General features: G+C 38.2%; 1 protein-coding gene across 6 annotated transcripts in view; it reads right to left on the bottom strand.

Annotated features, from left to right (window-relative positions):
• Positions 1-16,445, bottom strand: part of Mtmr1 (myotubularin related protein 1) — a 52,916-nt gene that overhangs the window by 18,890 nt on the left and 17,581 nt on the right. For all 6 annotated transcript variants that reach the window (XM_021187732.2, XM_021187737.2, XM_021187733.2 and 3 more), the window contains 7 exons: positions 15,514-15,589; positions 9,727-9,821; positions 9,299-9,406; positions 6,225-6,326; positions 5,604-5,687; positions 4,801-4,950; positions 3,781-3,969 (listed from right to left, as the gene is read on the bottom strand). In XM_021187732.2, coding sequence (XP_021043391.1) covers positions 3,781-3,969; positions 4,801-4,950; positions 5,604-5,687; positions 6,225-6,326; positions 9,299-9,406; positions 9,727-9,821; positions 15,514-15,589 — 804 coding nt within the window. The remainder of the gene's footprint in view (positions 1-3,780; positions 3,970-4,800; positions 4,951-5,603; positions 5,688-6,224; positions 6,327-9,298; positions 9,407-9,726; positions 9,822-15,513; positions 15,590-16,445) is intronic.

Below are 16,445 nucleotides of genomic sequence, written 5' to 3'. Positions count from 1 at the left end.
GGTAGATTAAGCACAGAGATGCAATCATCCGGTTGAAGGAGCTAGGGCACAGATGGACATATGATTTGAGCTATTTAAGAGGCAACACACAGTAGTAATTTGGAACTGTAGGAATAAACAGGACAAGTGATACCTATGATTCTCTGCTGGGTTACATGAGGTGTTGGCATCATTTATTAAGAGTCTATTGGTGAAAGAATATATTCTATGGGGAAGATTGGTTTCAACTTCAGTGAGGACCAAATGACTTTGTGGTAAGACTTGGCTGGAGCTGGGCGTGGTGGCACACGCCTTTAATCCCAGCACTTGGGAGGCAGAGGCAGGCAGATTTCTGAGTTCGAGGCCAGCCTGGTCTACAGAGTGAGTTCCAGGACAGCCAAGGCTACACCGAGAAACCCTATCTCGAAAAACAAAAAAAAAAAAAAAAAAAAACAAAAAAACAAAAAAAAACAAAACAAAAAAAACTTGACTGGTGTCATTTCTAGGCCAAGGTAGAGGATACAAAGGTCTGGAACTCAGAAAAAGTGTGAAATGTGAATACCAATGTGGAATATTTGTCATATGAATGGATGACAAGGGATTCTAGAACAATGTGTAATGTACGGACAGAATAGTAGGCCAGAAGTCTAAAGAAGACCAATATTTAAGGAAAACAAAGGAGAGGAAGGAGAGAAAGAGAGCAGAAAGGAGAGACAGTAGAAGAGAACCCTAGGGGTCACAAACAGGGAGAGGGCAGAAGAGGAGAGGGAAGGGAAAGCAAGGATAATATGAAGGACTAAAGTCCCTGGGTAGACAGGAGAGGCCAGGGAAGGAAGACAAGGCTCAGGGAGAAAGCCACCTCTTCTACCTTAACAAGATGCAGCAAGGGAAGGCAGTTCCTGTCAGATCAGATATAGCTTGTCCTCTATGAAGAAGCAGTCAGTTTTTCAAAGTGAGGGGCTGGGCAGGACTATATACTTGAATTGTCACAAAATGGGTTGAAATGGCCTTTGTGGAGAATCAGGAGCTGGTTGGAGAAATGTAGAGGACCACCACACCACCCAGCAGCACTGAGAAAGGTACACAGGAGAGATAAAGTGGATTTCAAGGCAGTGATGACTTTATTTGGGCACCTACTTTGTGTTAAGCTATAAGCTAAGCACAAAAATCAGTTCCTCAGAGCCAGTAGCCAATGGGAGGAAACTCTGTGAGGGGATGAGCCGGAATCTCATAGCTATGTAGCATTTCAGCACAGAGGCAGCATGCATGCACTAAGAATTGGAATAAACCTGGGGAACATAAAGTCAATTTTCTGTTTACAAGCTGATTATAACAATGCACAGAAGACAAAGGCTCATTAATTAAACCAAGGCTATAGAGTTAAAGAATACTACATATCAATTCTATAACAGAACACAGGGATCAGTCATCTGTGGGTCTCAAGACAAAAAGGAAAGACAATGAGAAAGGAAACCCACTGATACTTAGGAAGGAGCAGGGTGTGAGGTTTAGACAGTTCTAGAAAACAAAAATTTGTTAGACAGACCTTATCTATCAGGGCCAACCAGAGTTCTTGAGAGAAACTGATGATATGGGCAAAATAGGTGCCTGAGTCTGCAATCTGAGCAGTAGAGGTAGGGCCACAGCTATGCCTGCTGAGAAACAGAAATCAGCATATGCCTTGGCTTGAAGCAGCTAGCTGGGGAACTCAGGTTCTTAAGTTTCAGGAGCTGAGAAGGGAAGTGGCTAGCTATGTGAGCACAGCAAAGATCCTGTGGTGACCTTGAGATGGGCTGAGGAACTAAATAAATTATCCTACAGGAGATGATATGTGAGAGATAAAGGATTCGTGTGTGCAGTATGTGCAAAGTATGTTCTTTGATCAGTCTGTACAACATGGTGACTATTGAGAATAATATTACATTGTATAATTCAAACTGCTAAGAATAGATTTGAAGTTTCTTCACTTCAAAAAAATGTCTATGAGGTTATGCATGTTTGCTACCTTAATTTAGCCACTCTACAATGTATATATACTTCAAAACATCACATACACCACAACCACATACAACTTTAGTCCATTAAAAGAATGACAAATATTTATTTTAAACTAATAAAGTAATTAAAAGGAAGATCTTTCTTCTGTCTTTATATGTCTGTCTTTTCTATATAGTTTTCTTATGCTTTTTAAGTTCTTGGAGTAGCAGTACAGTGGTAACAGAAAGGATTCAGAGAAATAGACTGGCAATAATCCAGCAGTCAGGAGGAGTGGAGGCAGCTGCCTGATGAAGGATACCTTTGTAAAATAAAATGAAAAGTAGCCCTCACTGAAGATATTTGCAATAAACCCCTACCAATTGTGAATGCAACCTTATTTGAAAAACAAAACAAAATCTATGAAAATGTGATTAAAGACCATAAACTGCAGGGATAATCCTGGATTAAATCAAGAGGGACCAGAAGGTCATTACAATATCCTTAGAAGAAGGAGGAAGAAACATAGAAGCACACCCAGCGTGAGGAAGCCAAGTGAAATTGAAGTAAATTGCAGGGTGTGGCTACAAGCTAAGGAGGGCTGGCTTGGCCATGAGACTCTAGAGGTGATAAAAAGTAGACTCTCTCTTGGAACCTTTAGAAAGAGAACAACTTTATGAGGTTTTTTGGATTTGTGATAGTTTAAAGGGCAGCCTCAGGAAACCACTATCCTCCCTGCTCCATTCTTCTCCCATATTAGTAACCAATACCATAACTTAGACTTCAAGTAAGAATCCTGGGTAACATTCCTGACCACAGAAAGGGCTGACTCGGTAGCTTTATGCATGGAGTACTGGGGGTGCAGAGGCCTTCACAGGTACTATTCTCACTTAGTTCTAATCATCACACAGATGCTGGCACAAAGCACTACAATCATCTCTCACCTTGTGGGGCAGGTTAAATAACTGGTGCAGCAAAACTCAAGAATATCCAAGTCTAAGCCAAAGGTCTCTCTTAGGTGGACTGGAGTTCACTGAGGTTTCGTGACCTTGGAGACAGCTAAGTAGAGATGTCAAACATAAAATAGGATGGGGATTTGGGCTACCTTCAGGAGGGTACAGGGCTGGAGATACTTCCATGTGTAACTCAGGATAGAAACATTGTTTAAAGTCCTGCCTCAGAGTAGATGACCTTGGGAGATTGTTGTAGAACGTAAAGGGGACCCCAAACCAAGTTCAAGTAACACTACCATTTGAAGTTTAGAAAAGAAAGTGGAACCAATGAAAGAGAGCAAGAGGGTTTGGCTGAATAGAGAGAACAACATGGGGGTTGATGAAAGCCAAGAGGTCATTAATGATGACTGCAAACTTTATATTTCTGCAGTTTCATATAACTAAGTGTATTCTAACAATATATGAAAGTAATACATAAAATATATTTTAAAATATATGAATTGGTTAAATTATCAGTAAATTTATTAGAGGGACTTCCAAGGGCATGTGGTTATTTCACTAAAATAAACATTCATTTATGTAGTTCTCTTTCTAGGAATTTGCTTAATTGAGCCATCAGACTAAACTGTGGAGAATTAATGAAAAAGGCAAGATTCCAGCCAATGTGGGATGGCAAACATTGTCCACAGAATATTAAACAGGGAGAGATAGCCACACATTATATCAAAGAAACTCAATATTCACATGACAAGGAATTCAATGGCCTGTTCTAAAACTATGAAGACTTATAGAAAGCATGTAAAAACAAACAATGAAGCAAGCAAGCAAGCAAGCAAACAACCCCAAATTTTCTACAAGGCTATTAAACATGTACCTTGTTGGTATCAGCGACACTGTTTTGTCGGGCATCAAAGATAGTAAGTTTATGTGACTGTGCATTAGCATCCATTATTGTCTGCAGGTATTTTTCATCTTCTTTGCAGCGTTTATCATTGGGACCCACTAGTGGCTGGCTGCAACGTGTAATTGTTGCCTGACTTTCTGGGTGAATCCATGACAACACCTAATGTTTTAAAGCAACAAGTAATAAATACCTGCTGATAGATATCATTCCTAATACAATATATTATCTAATTAATTGGTAAAAAGAACAATCTCTCCTCAAGAGTTTCCTCGGTTATGAGTGTGTAAGCTAGTCCTAGTACTGGAGTGACTAAGAGACTTAATGTGTTGGTCATGCTGAAAGAATTTGACTAGATACTCTAAAAATCCCTTTCTTCCCTTGAAATTCTATCACTCTAAGTAAAATAAAACTTAAGTCAAACTATTACTAAAATCTAGTCCCATTTCTATTTGACTGGCTACATTCATGTCTTTCTAATATAAAAATTATATCTTTATAATAACATAAATAGCAGGGTGAGGTCTCTTATTAAAAACAAATCTATAACTCTATCACTAGATCTCCCATTTTTCTACAGTGGTCCAAGGACACAAAATAATTCAGATGTAAACTCTAAGCAAAAGTCATTCCTTCCTTCTGGGCACAATTATTTTATTCTCATGTAGCTACGAAAATCCACAGAGTGGGAAGAAAGAATGTATCTTCTCCAGAGTGAATAGTGCAACCAATGAGGTGTAGTGCACCAGCACATTCACTCTTGTCATTCCTCTATTCCTCTTGGCTGTACCCTGAGGGCAAACCTTGAGGAACCTTTGCATTTAGAAATAGGACACATATAAGAGACAGATCAAATGAGTGCTTATATAGTGAGGTATTTCTTAAGAATCAAAGATATAGTCAGGTTTATAAGCTGATTTTTCTACCTTCTATTTTGTTATTAGATCCAATGTTGTGATTGTTCCTGTCTAAATGACAAAGTTTATTACTCACAGGGACTCTGCCTTTCGCTCGAAAGGCTGCCACTTTTGAAAGGTCATCATCTTTCACACTAGTTGGCACAACAATGATGGCAGGATAGGTATCACAGAATTCATAATTACTGTTTATTTTGGATAATTTCCAACTCTCATTTGGCAAGCCCTGTAGGATATTAGAGAAGGAAGAAGAAGGGGAAACACTCATCTCTACTTTGATAAAACACAAAGTATGAATCATGTTTATTAATTTATAACTTGTTTATTGTTATTTAACTAATAGTGCCTCAAATCAAATTAATGGCAGTCTGGAGTCTTATTCATCAATTCTTCATGAGACCTATAATATAAACATCTGGAAGCAGACAGGGGTATGGCTTAGTAAGAGAGTACTTGCCTAGTATGTGAATAATCCTGGGAGTCAGAGTGGAGAAGGAGAAAGGAAAGAAGACAGACAAGGTAAAAAAAAAAGGCATATAAGAAAATAGCATAAAGGCAGGAAGGAGGAAGATGAATGAGGGAGGGAGGGAGGGAGGAGGGAAGGAGTAAGGGAGGGAGGGAGGGAGGGAGGGAGGTTTGTTCTTCAGAAATCTGAGTTTCAAATCTTTGTGCACACATCCTACTAATTCCTCTGGAAAATGATGACAACGATGGAGTCAAAGGCTGGCACAGCAGAAGAGGACACCCAGGAAATCGGGAACCAACAAGTGTGAAAGCTAAGGCTATGTACACTTTGTTGCACAGCTTCATCTCCACTATTACATATCTAACCTTTTAGTACAAGCTATCATAGTCCATTTGACAAGTGGCATACTGTACCTGTCTCTTATATTCAGACACTGGATCATAAACTTTCCAGCCATTAACTGGAAACTTTTCTTTATAGTTGAATGCAAATAACACCTGTATACAAAATCCACAAAATGTATATCAGTATTTATTATCATATAACAGATAGCAAACCTTTGTTCATTCTGTTTTCAGTTGAACACGTTAGAACCCCTATTTTAATCTGCACATTTTAAAGTAATAAGTTAGAAGCCTCTTTCTTTCTTTCTTTCTTTCTTTCTTTCTTTCTTTCTTTCTTTCTTTCTTTCTTTCTTTCTTTCTTTCTTTCTTTCTTTCTTTCATTTGTTTTTCTAGACAGGGTCTGTCCATGTAGCTCTGGCTGTCCTGGAACTCACTCTACAGACCAAGATGGCCTTAAATTCATAGAGAGCTGCCTGCCTCTGCCTCGCATGTGCTGAGATTAAAGACATGCACCACCACTACCTTGCTAAAAGCTTTTCTTAATCATTATACAGAAGAGATAAAATTCAAACATTTGAATTTAGTTATATCACAGAAAAGAGGTAAAGAAAACTCCAAAGAAATATGTAAATATGGAATTGTTGGACACTCACAGATATATGCAGGAAAGGTCCACTTTGTTGTACTTACCTGCCCATTGGAAAGCGGAAAAGCATGCTTGTTGAGGTTTTCAAATATCCCAAGTTTTCGCTGTTCTTCCTGCTTATATGCAAGTCTCAGGTTCCTCATATCCTAGTAAACAATGAACAAAACTCAGTTATTCAACATGGAATGAAGCACTTGTTAGCCAGATGCCCTAACATAAGTACAGAAAAGACTTTTATTTATCCCTCATTTTGTACGCTACCGTTTTTTTAACTAACAGAAGACAAGTTAACAAAAATACTTCCGATGAGATTTTAAAAATTAAGAAAACTGGAATAAAGGGACTGTATATGTCAGGGAAGAGAGCCAACAGAATAATTAAAAATAATGTTTGCATACAAAAGATGTGCAACCACATTCTGTGCACTTACCAGCCAAAGGTGTGCATGGAATTTACTGTTCAGGTTAAGCTGCTGAATGAGCCAGCTACAGAATTTACTTTGTCCATGAAAAAGAAATTTTGCAGATGCTTTCCTCTATGTATTCACTGAAAGTAGTCTGTATCATGTGGAGACTGTAGCTCTCAGCAAGCCCTTGTATCAATAGAATGCTATTTCTTAATATCAATTTTTAAAAATGTTCTCTCTTATCTCAATGCAAGCTTATGGCCAAATGCCCAAGCAAGCACAAGTTAGCAGAAACTATTGCATCAAGTCTAGCTCTTAATAGTGTGATTTCTTTCTGTGGCAGCACTTTAAGCATTGTCTCCTAATAAATCTATGTTCTTATTAACTAACCAAGGTGTGTGTGTGTGTGTGTGTGTGTGTGTGTAAAACACTCTTCCTTAGCATCAAATGAAATTTGAAAATAAATAGAACCACGAACAAAGAAACAGCAGCTTGGGAAGTAAACTTATTATGGTATTTATAACAGCAAAAGAATAGTAACAAGCCAAATGCTTATAGGGGCCATGGCTATAGCTATATACAGGAAATCTGAAGACCTACTGGAAAGAAACTGCAGCTCTATATGCACTGGTCAAAAGGAATACAAAGATACACAGTCACAGGGGGAAAATGGTGCAGAACCACATATACACGCTATCCTTGCCTTCCCTCCACCCTCTACCCTGCCTTTTTGAGATAATTTTTCACTATACAACCTTTGCTGGCCTGGAGCTTGCTATGTAGACCAGGCCAGCCATGAATTCACAGAGATCTGCCTGCCCATCTCCCAAGTGTTGGTAGTAAAGGTATGTGGCACCACATGTTTCCATGCAGAAGGTATCTGTGCAGTGTTACATTAGGCATTGGTAACTGTGTCTATAGGAAGTAAAGTACAGGAGAGAAATACTTGACATTATACTATATAAAGCTTTTGTACTTTGGAATTATGAATCATCTTGTAAAAAAATAAAATGCAGGCTAAAGAATTGACTCAGTATTTTAGAGTACTGGCTGTTCTTTCAGATGTATCCAAATTCAATTCCCAGCATCCACATGGCAGCTCAACAACTGTCTGTAACTCCATTTGCAGGAGATCTGATCTGATGCCCTCTTCTGGCCTTCACAGGCACCAGGCAGATATCCATATAGTCAAAACACCTATACATTAAAAATAATAAAATAATCCATGTGTGGCAGTACATGCCTTTAATCCAAGCATTCAGAAAGCCAAGGCAGAGATCAATCTATGAGTTTGAGGCCAGCCTTGTCTACATAGTGAGCTTCAGGCCTTCTAAGGCTACGTGGTGAAAACTGATGATGTGAAAACAAACAAACAAACAAGCAAAACAAAAATCTATAAAAATAAAACCCCATACCTTGTGAGGTTCTCAGGCATGAGTTGGGAGCCTGGTCTTCATAATTCCAGGCTACCAAGTATTTAAATCAGCTGTCAGCAAATACCCACGCCAGCCATAAAATACCTTAAAATACCATAAAATACATAAAAGAGCTACAGTAGCATCGTTTCCTGACATGCCTGCTTTTCAAGCCATACTGGCTATGCACATACTGTGGTAACTTACTCTTTGAGTGTTTAGAAATACTCAGAGGGGAGGAAAAGCATTCCAAGCCAGGAGAAAGTATGTGCAATGAATGAAGCATGTAGCTTAGAATGTGCTGGGGTAGCCTGTGTACTGTGTACCCAGGAAAGGGGATGTGAGAAGGGGGAGGGGCTGAGATTTATTGACTTCAGTGAGTGTGAGGAAATAGGCATATGACAAATAAGAACAAATATAGGAAAGCCAGCAGGAATGGCAGACAAGGATAAGGAGAGGGGAGCTCCACACAAGAGTACTTCCTATAGCCTGAGAGTGGGAAGCTCCTAAAGAATTATGAAAAGGGGCCAGAGATGGAGTTCAGTGCTAGATCACTTGTCTAGCATTCATGAGGTCCTGGCTTCTAAGCTACCCTCAGTGAGTATGGAGGAAGTTACAAGAGAGTAACAGCTTTAAAAACCATGGACCTATTCAATTCACCATAGGCCCTATACAGCAGCTGTTTACCTTCCTAGGCAGCTGTGTGCCATGGTGTCACAGGTAGAACTTGTCTAAGAATGGGAAACATCTGCCATGTAGGGCCAACAGTGAGTCTAGACTGTGTGCTTGAGCCAACCAGGGGTGGAGATGTCCTCAGATTCCAGCAAAGCAACAGAATAAGCAAAAATGCAAATTCCAAGTTTGGAAGAGATCTTGACAATTCTGCAGACAGGATACATCTCCTGGCACATTAAGTTAGTTTTTATTAAACTGTCTTATATGAGGTAAAGTCACTAGGCATAAAACATATTCATTTGAGGCATTTTGTTTGGTGACCATCATTATTCCACACATTCCTATCTAACTTTTTGAAGGAAGGGAAAAGAAAAAAAAAAACATGAGCCTAGTAGTTCAATATAGAAAGTTCCAACATAGCCAAAAACTTCAATCAGAAGACTGTAAGAGAGGATATCAAATTCTACAGTGGATTACATTTACTGACATAAGATTTGAAGGAGGTTTTACCCTGCAAACAGTACAAATTATTCCTATGATCCAAAGATTATAAGGGCCATGAGTCAGAAAGAGTTCAGAATGGTCTGCCTCGCGTTGGTGTTCACTTGTGTTTGCAGCCTACCTTGCACACAATCTCTATGCCACAAGAATTATCCCCATGGCTCTGTGCACCAATCTTCTCCACTCTGCTGATCACTCCAAGAGGAACATCAAGGACAAAATGTGGGTCCTAGGTATGAAAATTAAACACCTGTCAAAGTCAGTCAACAGCTTACATGTTTTAAGTTGCTCCAGACTTAGATGTTCGTTTACTATGAATTGCAGTTATCTTTGCAGTTAAGAAGCTGGCATCTGAGAGACAGTATAGCTCGGGAGGTCTGTACCCAAATCACAGTGCTAATTCTCCCCCAAGTCTCAATGCAACTTTAACAAGTTTGATTAAGAACCAGTGTTTCCCGTAGTGTCTTTGTGATAGGAGTTCAGGGGGCTTTATTTTCTTCTTTTACTGTTCATAAGATCTTAAAAACAAAGCATAATTTAAAAACTTACCCTTTCTACATTTTTGAAGTACATTTTAAAGTCTGTCACTGTCAGGGTCCCACTCACTGCTCCCATAAATGGGCAGATATAAATGACGTCTTTCACTGAAAGAACAAAACCAAAGTAGGGATGACTCTTATAGACTTGTGCTTCAGTAACATCCAGTATGAGTTACCAAACACATATGGATGATCCAGTCTTCCAGGAATTTAAAACTTTAAGGAATTATAAAAATTACTTTATATAATAACATAGATGGATAGTCTTCTGATATAGTTCAAAACTCTGATTTGCTACTTAATGATGCTTTAAGTAAAATGCCTTATAGTGAGGTTTATTTCATCATTTTTTTCAAGGTAGTTAATATGTTCCCTGGTTGAAAAGTTGATAATGCTGAAAATATTAATTGTACTCAAAAGGCATTGGGCTATCATCCTATAAAATGCAACCTGAAATTTATAAAAGTTAAACACTGTCTTTTTGGAGAGAAACTGCTTTGCAGTTGAAGGAAACTTGCACACTTTCATTGAAGTAGAAAAAAGTATTTTTCACAGGTTGAGAGTATATCTCAGTGCCTGAGACCCTAGGTTATTATCCACCAGGAGGAGGGTTTGTTTAAAATTTCTTGCCAGCCAGACAAGGCAGTGCATGCCTTTAATCTTAACTAACCAGCACTTGGGAGGCAGAGGCAGGAGGATCTCTGTAAGTTCAAGCCAGCCTGCTCTACAGAGTGAGTTCCAGGACAGCCATAGTGAGACTCTGCCTCAAAACAAAAATTCCTTATCAAAGTTAACTTTCTGTTTGTTATCAATCAAGTGTTCACAGCATATTTAATTCCCATGAATGTTAAAAGATTCATATCTATAATAAAGATTGTGGATCTTTATGGCTTTCATAAAGTGCCATCCTCCTGCAATCTTGGAGTGACCAGAACATACATAGTTACAGACATAAGTCATGATAGTAAGATCATTCAGCTGTCAAAGCACTTTCCTTATTTTTCTATAATTTAATACCGACTGTCTTCTGTTGATGGGGTTCTGGGTATACTATAATCAGACATAGTCTCAACTCATAAGAAGCTGAGGACATGTGAGATTCAAAACAGAAAAATCATCATTATACTATAGCCTGATTAATGCATCTACAATGATATGGACACACAGGGATGATCCTCAATTAAGAATTACCTTTGCTCAAGTCACAGAAGCAGATGAGGGAGGGAAGAAAAGGGAAGAAGGAAAGTGGCTGGCTAGTTGTTAGAAGTTTGCTACAATGGCTGCATCAGAGGATGCAGTGAGGGTCATGAAGAGAGCCCGATACGTTGACAGGGAATGTGCTAATAAATGCATCTATAGAATATCAAGCCACCATCAGTGTACTATCCTTAAAAGATAAAAATAAAATCAATATCCAGTGGGTTTATAGCATATGTACAAATAAAATGGATGATAATAATAACAAAGGCTGGAGGGGACACATGAGAATATACACTTGAACAGTTCTTACGCTACACATAAAGAAGTAGAAAGCTGTGCAGGGTGTGGTAGTGGCAGTAACACACACAGTCAATCCTGGTACTGGGGAAGTAGGCATGGGTGGATCTCTGTGAGTTCAAGGACAGCCTAGTCAAAATAGAAATTTCTAGGCCAGCCAGGACTACACAGTGAGACCCTGTCTCAAAAAAGTATAAAATTACTTGAAAAGATCATACATAAATCATGCAAAGCAAGTAATAAAATAAAAAGAATTGTGGCAACTATACAGACAGAAGAGATAAAATACATTCTGACAAAGTACTAATTAATTAACAAGGATAGAGCTTGGTGGCAGGGTGCTTGCCTGACAAGCATTTAGGCTCTCAGTTCGGTCCTCAGCACTGTAGTAAGAAAGAAAGAAAAAAAAAAAGAGTACTCATTTCAACTAAAACACGACCAAAAAGATAAAGAAGAAAGCAAGAACTAAATGAGACAAAAGAAAACAATGAGATGAGGAATTTAAAATTAATTATATTAATATAACATGTTAATAACCCCAATCATCTAAACAGAAGACACGGATTATCAGATTGCAGACAAAAACATGATCTCAACTATATGTAGCTCAAAAGAAACCCACTTTACATACAAAAATGAATGAATAAAGAAAATATAGTACATATAAACAATGGTACTGTATTTAACATAAAGAAGGTGAAATCATATTTATAGGAAAATGAATGCAACTGGAGAGTGTTAAGTAAAATGAGCCACATTCAGAAACACACAAATACCACATACTTCCTAAAATATGCAAATCCTAGACACAATCTGTGTGGCTCATGTGTCTACAGATATAGACATGAAACTAGATGGGAAAATAAAAGAGATGGGAAAGAGGTCGTGGGGATCGAGAGTGGAAAAGAGAGTAAATATGTGACCTGGAAGCAGAATGGGGCCTACTGTGGGTAGGGAAGGCACTGACCAAAAGGACTGGGACTGCAGAATAGTAGAGCAATATAGAAGAGGGTCTATAAGAACAAAGCATGGGTTAGGGTTGGAGTTGAGGATGAGGTTGGAATTAGGGTTAGGTTTTGGATGCTTGCCTAACATGAATAAAGTTCTAGATTTGACTTCTACTGCTGTATAAACCAGATGTGGTGGTATACCTCTGTAATCCCAGCACTCAAGAGGTTGAGGTAGAAAGATCAGGAGTTCAAGACCAGCTTTTTTACATGGTTGAGGATAACCTGGGCGACATAAGATGCTGTCTCAGAATAAGTATGTATGAAAACACCTTAATGAAACCTATTATTTAGTATGCAAATTTACAAAGCTAAAAAAGACATGAATACTTTTAATATTGAAAATAGGTATATTAAGTTAATTAGGAGAAAGCTATAATATCTATAATATTAAACAAAGACTTTCAGAGCAAAGACTATAACCAGGAATAAAGAAGGTAATTTTCTATTAGCCACAGAGTCAATTGGTCAGAAGGACATAATAATTACAAACATTTATATGTCTAGAACTCCAAAACACAGAAAGGAAAGAGATTTACCTTCAATGAGACACAGATATCCACAATAAAGGAGAGAAAGGCAGGGTAAGGAAAGACACAGAAGGTTCAAATGATACCAACGAATTCAACCTAATAGAACACTCCAATCAATAATAGCATAGCACATGTTCAGTTCTACAGTACACAAAGCACTCAAAAGACCATATTCTGGGCCATAACACAAGTTTTGCGATAAATTCAAATCATAAAATTTATGTTTCCCAAATACAAATGGAATAAACTTAGAAACCAACAACAGAAGAGCATTTGAGAAATTCATAAACATGTTGACCTCATGTATATATTGAGGTCAGCTCATGCTAGATGAAGCCTTGTCAGAAAAACAACACACACACATATACATATATAGTTATAGATGAACTTGGATCCAATCCTCTTGCATTCACTCCTGAATGTTGGTATGAACAACATAGTCTTAAGTAATGCGTGGGCCAAGGAGAAGTCAAAAGCACTGAATGTCATGAAAATGAAAATGCAAAATCATAACTCATGGTGAGTTATGGTGGTGGAAAGAGGTGATTGGAGGAAAATCTAAACAGCCAAACTAGAAGAGAGAAAAGATCTCAAAAATCAATGACCACAGTTGCCCACTGAAGTCACAGTCCAGGTGGTTTCATGGGTAAACTACAAATTGTAAACAATAAATAGATTCTTTTCAAAACAAAAGCTGAGAGAGGATAATCCCTAGTTCATTAAATTCCTGACTACAACTCTTGCCTTCTCAGATAATAAAGGATAGCAACTACCTGCATCCAACATCAGATTTAATAGAGAACATCTGAATACTTTCCCCACATAGGAATAAGTATGTCTACTCTCACTCCTCCTTAACTTCTTACTGAAGGGTTACACAAGAAAAAGAAAACAAAGGCATCCAGATCAGGAAGGAAGAACCAGAACACGCCTGCACTGCTGGATGTATGTAGTACCATCAATTTCTTAACTAGTCTGATCTATTCCTTAGACATTTATTCAAGAGAAAGTGAACACGTGTAGGCAGGCTTGTGTAAAAATGTTCATAACAATTTTATTTATAATACAAAAGCAGCAGAAACAACCCAAACATCCATCAACACATGAAATAGTATTCAGCAACAAAAAGGTATGAATGCTAACTGATGCCACAATGTGGTTGAATATCAAAACAATTATTTGATTAAAATTTCAGCAAAAAAATACTATAATTTCACTTCGGGAAAGTAATAGGAAATATAAACTAGTCTACAGTTTTGGGGGGGAGAGGGAGGAATGAACAGAATAGATGAAAAAACTACTGTTAGAGGTTTGGATATGTTCATTACCATAAGAGAGACAATGGCTTCCAAAATATATACTATATATACTATGTCAAAACTCTTCCCATTCTAAAATACTACTCAGTAGGGAGTATTTTACTTTAAAATGACCTACTTTAATACTTTGCCTTGGGAACATTAGGGTTAATTTACTTATCCTTTGGAAGCTACTGGAGGAATTGAAAGCATACTTACAAACTTTAGGGATGTACAGATGTCCCTAACATGTAACTGTAAAATATTTCCAATAACTGGGAGAGGAGTGGGGCTGTGTGAGACCCTCCATCTCCCAATGTTCCATTTCCAGAGTAAAAAGAGACAGTCACCAGAACCACAGATAGATATAGCCAAAGCCTTCTTACTAATCCATCTGTGTGGGCTTGCAATCCACGATTTTACAGCACTCCTTCTCATACAAATGGGAGTCGGAAGTACAAAGTGATAAATCACCTAGGCTAGTTCTAATCCCCTCTAAGTGAATTCTGACCTACCAATAAAAGCTAAGTGGTCCATCCAGCCCTTTTCATATTGGATACTTTAAGTCTGGAAAAGGAGGGCATGTCATGTTAAGCAGATTGTTGGGAAGACAGCAAGGAGTAATGCTAGAAAAACATCCAAAGAAGGAAGAGTCAGCAAGGCCAGGGGCCTACAAGGAGAGAATTAAGACCCACACGTAAAGAAAAGAGTTTCAAAACCACAAATGGATAATGAAGATTGTTAATAGCAAAGTCACAAACTAGGGTATTCAGCAGTAATTAGTTGGAGGTGCTAGTAGGAAAGCCCAACCATTCAAATGCTCCTAATATGAGATGACTATATTAGGACTGAACACCCATGTTGAGAGAGAGCCATGAAGGAATAAAGAAATAGCCCAGCAAAGTTGACTGTCCAACCCAGCTAACTGAGATAAAAAAGTGGTACCTTGCGGACCCCTCACCCACCAACTATCTCTTGAGATGCGTGACAATTTACCATGAGAGGTATGATAACCCTCATGTCATTACCTTTATAAGTCAGAATGGCAGCATGTGCCCTTTTCTTCCACTACATTATATTTTTGATAATCATAGAAGCCAACAAAAGTTCTTTGTGAAGTTCTCAAAACTTTTACTAAGATACGCTATTAAGGTTTTCTACTGATAAATTTTTTTATGGTGAAACAGTCCATCAAAGCAGCGAGCCAGCACTGTAGTGGGTATCCAACCAGGTCTCATTTCTTTTGGCAAACATTCAACTGCCACTCACCTGGATCCTCTAATTTCTTCCATCTCTTAAGGTCAGGATGATACCAATACGAACGAAGAGATCTAGTCTCCTGATCTCTTTTCCCCCTAATTAAATCAGTATAGCTGACCTCCAAAATACATATAACCTATGCTCAAAAAGTATCAATACATTTCATAGATTCCTATAAGCAAATGGTACATATTAAACTTACCAATGGCCTTAATTGATTCTCCTGGGAAAAGTGGAGCTTCTTCCATCTGTGCCAGTTTATTTCCATCCCTTAGAGCCTGGCAAGAAAGCAATAAACATATAAATAAATATCACTTTCCATCTGTATATTGAGGAGAAGGCTGGTATTCTGAGATCTCTTGATAAGGCTACAGAAGCGTGCAAAAAGTGTATGCCCCCTCCCCTTAAAAGATAATTTCAAAGCTCAGCACCACAGGACATCATGCTGCGTATTCTAGCAAATTGTTACAACATATTTACAATTAACAGTTAGAAAGCATTAATACAGAAATGGCTTGACGGGACAGATAGGTACTACAATCACTACACGGACAGCTATTTTAAAGTGCCATTAAATTTGGAAATAAGGCCAGAAAAGAAATGTTACCTTCTGAATATGAGACTAAGAAATAGAAATATTAGAAGTGAGGTGCTTAGCCAGAGTAGAAATCATCCAGCCTATGAAACAGTTTGGGAAAGCCTAAGGCTGAATGAAAATGACCAGAGAACAGTCTTAGAACAGTGCACACCTTAGGAAAGCCCTACACTTCAGCACTGAGTCCCAGATACATGCAAACATGAGCGTGTGTGTGTGTGTGTGTGTGTGTGTGTGTGTGTGTGTGTGTGTAGCAGGGAGCATAAAGAATGGGAATGTCAATGTTCATTCATCTAGGCTATGAGATTATACTGGCAGATAGCACAAGAACACATGTACACTAAAAAGTATTATATACATTTTCCTTTAGTTTATGTGTATAAGATGTAGAAGATGCGCAAAATTCATGTTTAGACTTGGGTTTCATCCAATACTCCAAAATATGGAAAATTCCAAAATTTGGAACATGTGTACCAAACATTTGAGGCAAAGAATACTCAACCTGCATCACACTGTATATATACTGTGGGGTAGGATGT

Source organism: Mus pahari, chromosome X, assembly GCF_900095145.1.
Source record: "Mus pahari chromosome X, PAHARI_EIJ_v1.1, whole genome shotgun sequence".
NCBI lineage: Eukaryota > Metazoa > Chordata > Mammalia > Rodentia > Muridae > Mus > Mus pahari.
Note: the sequence above shows the minus strand (reverse complement) of the source record. Positions and strands in the feature narration are given on the sequence as shown.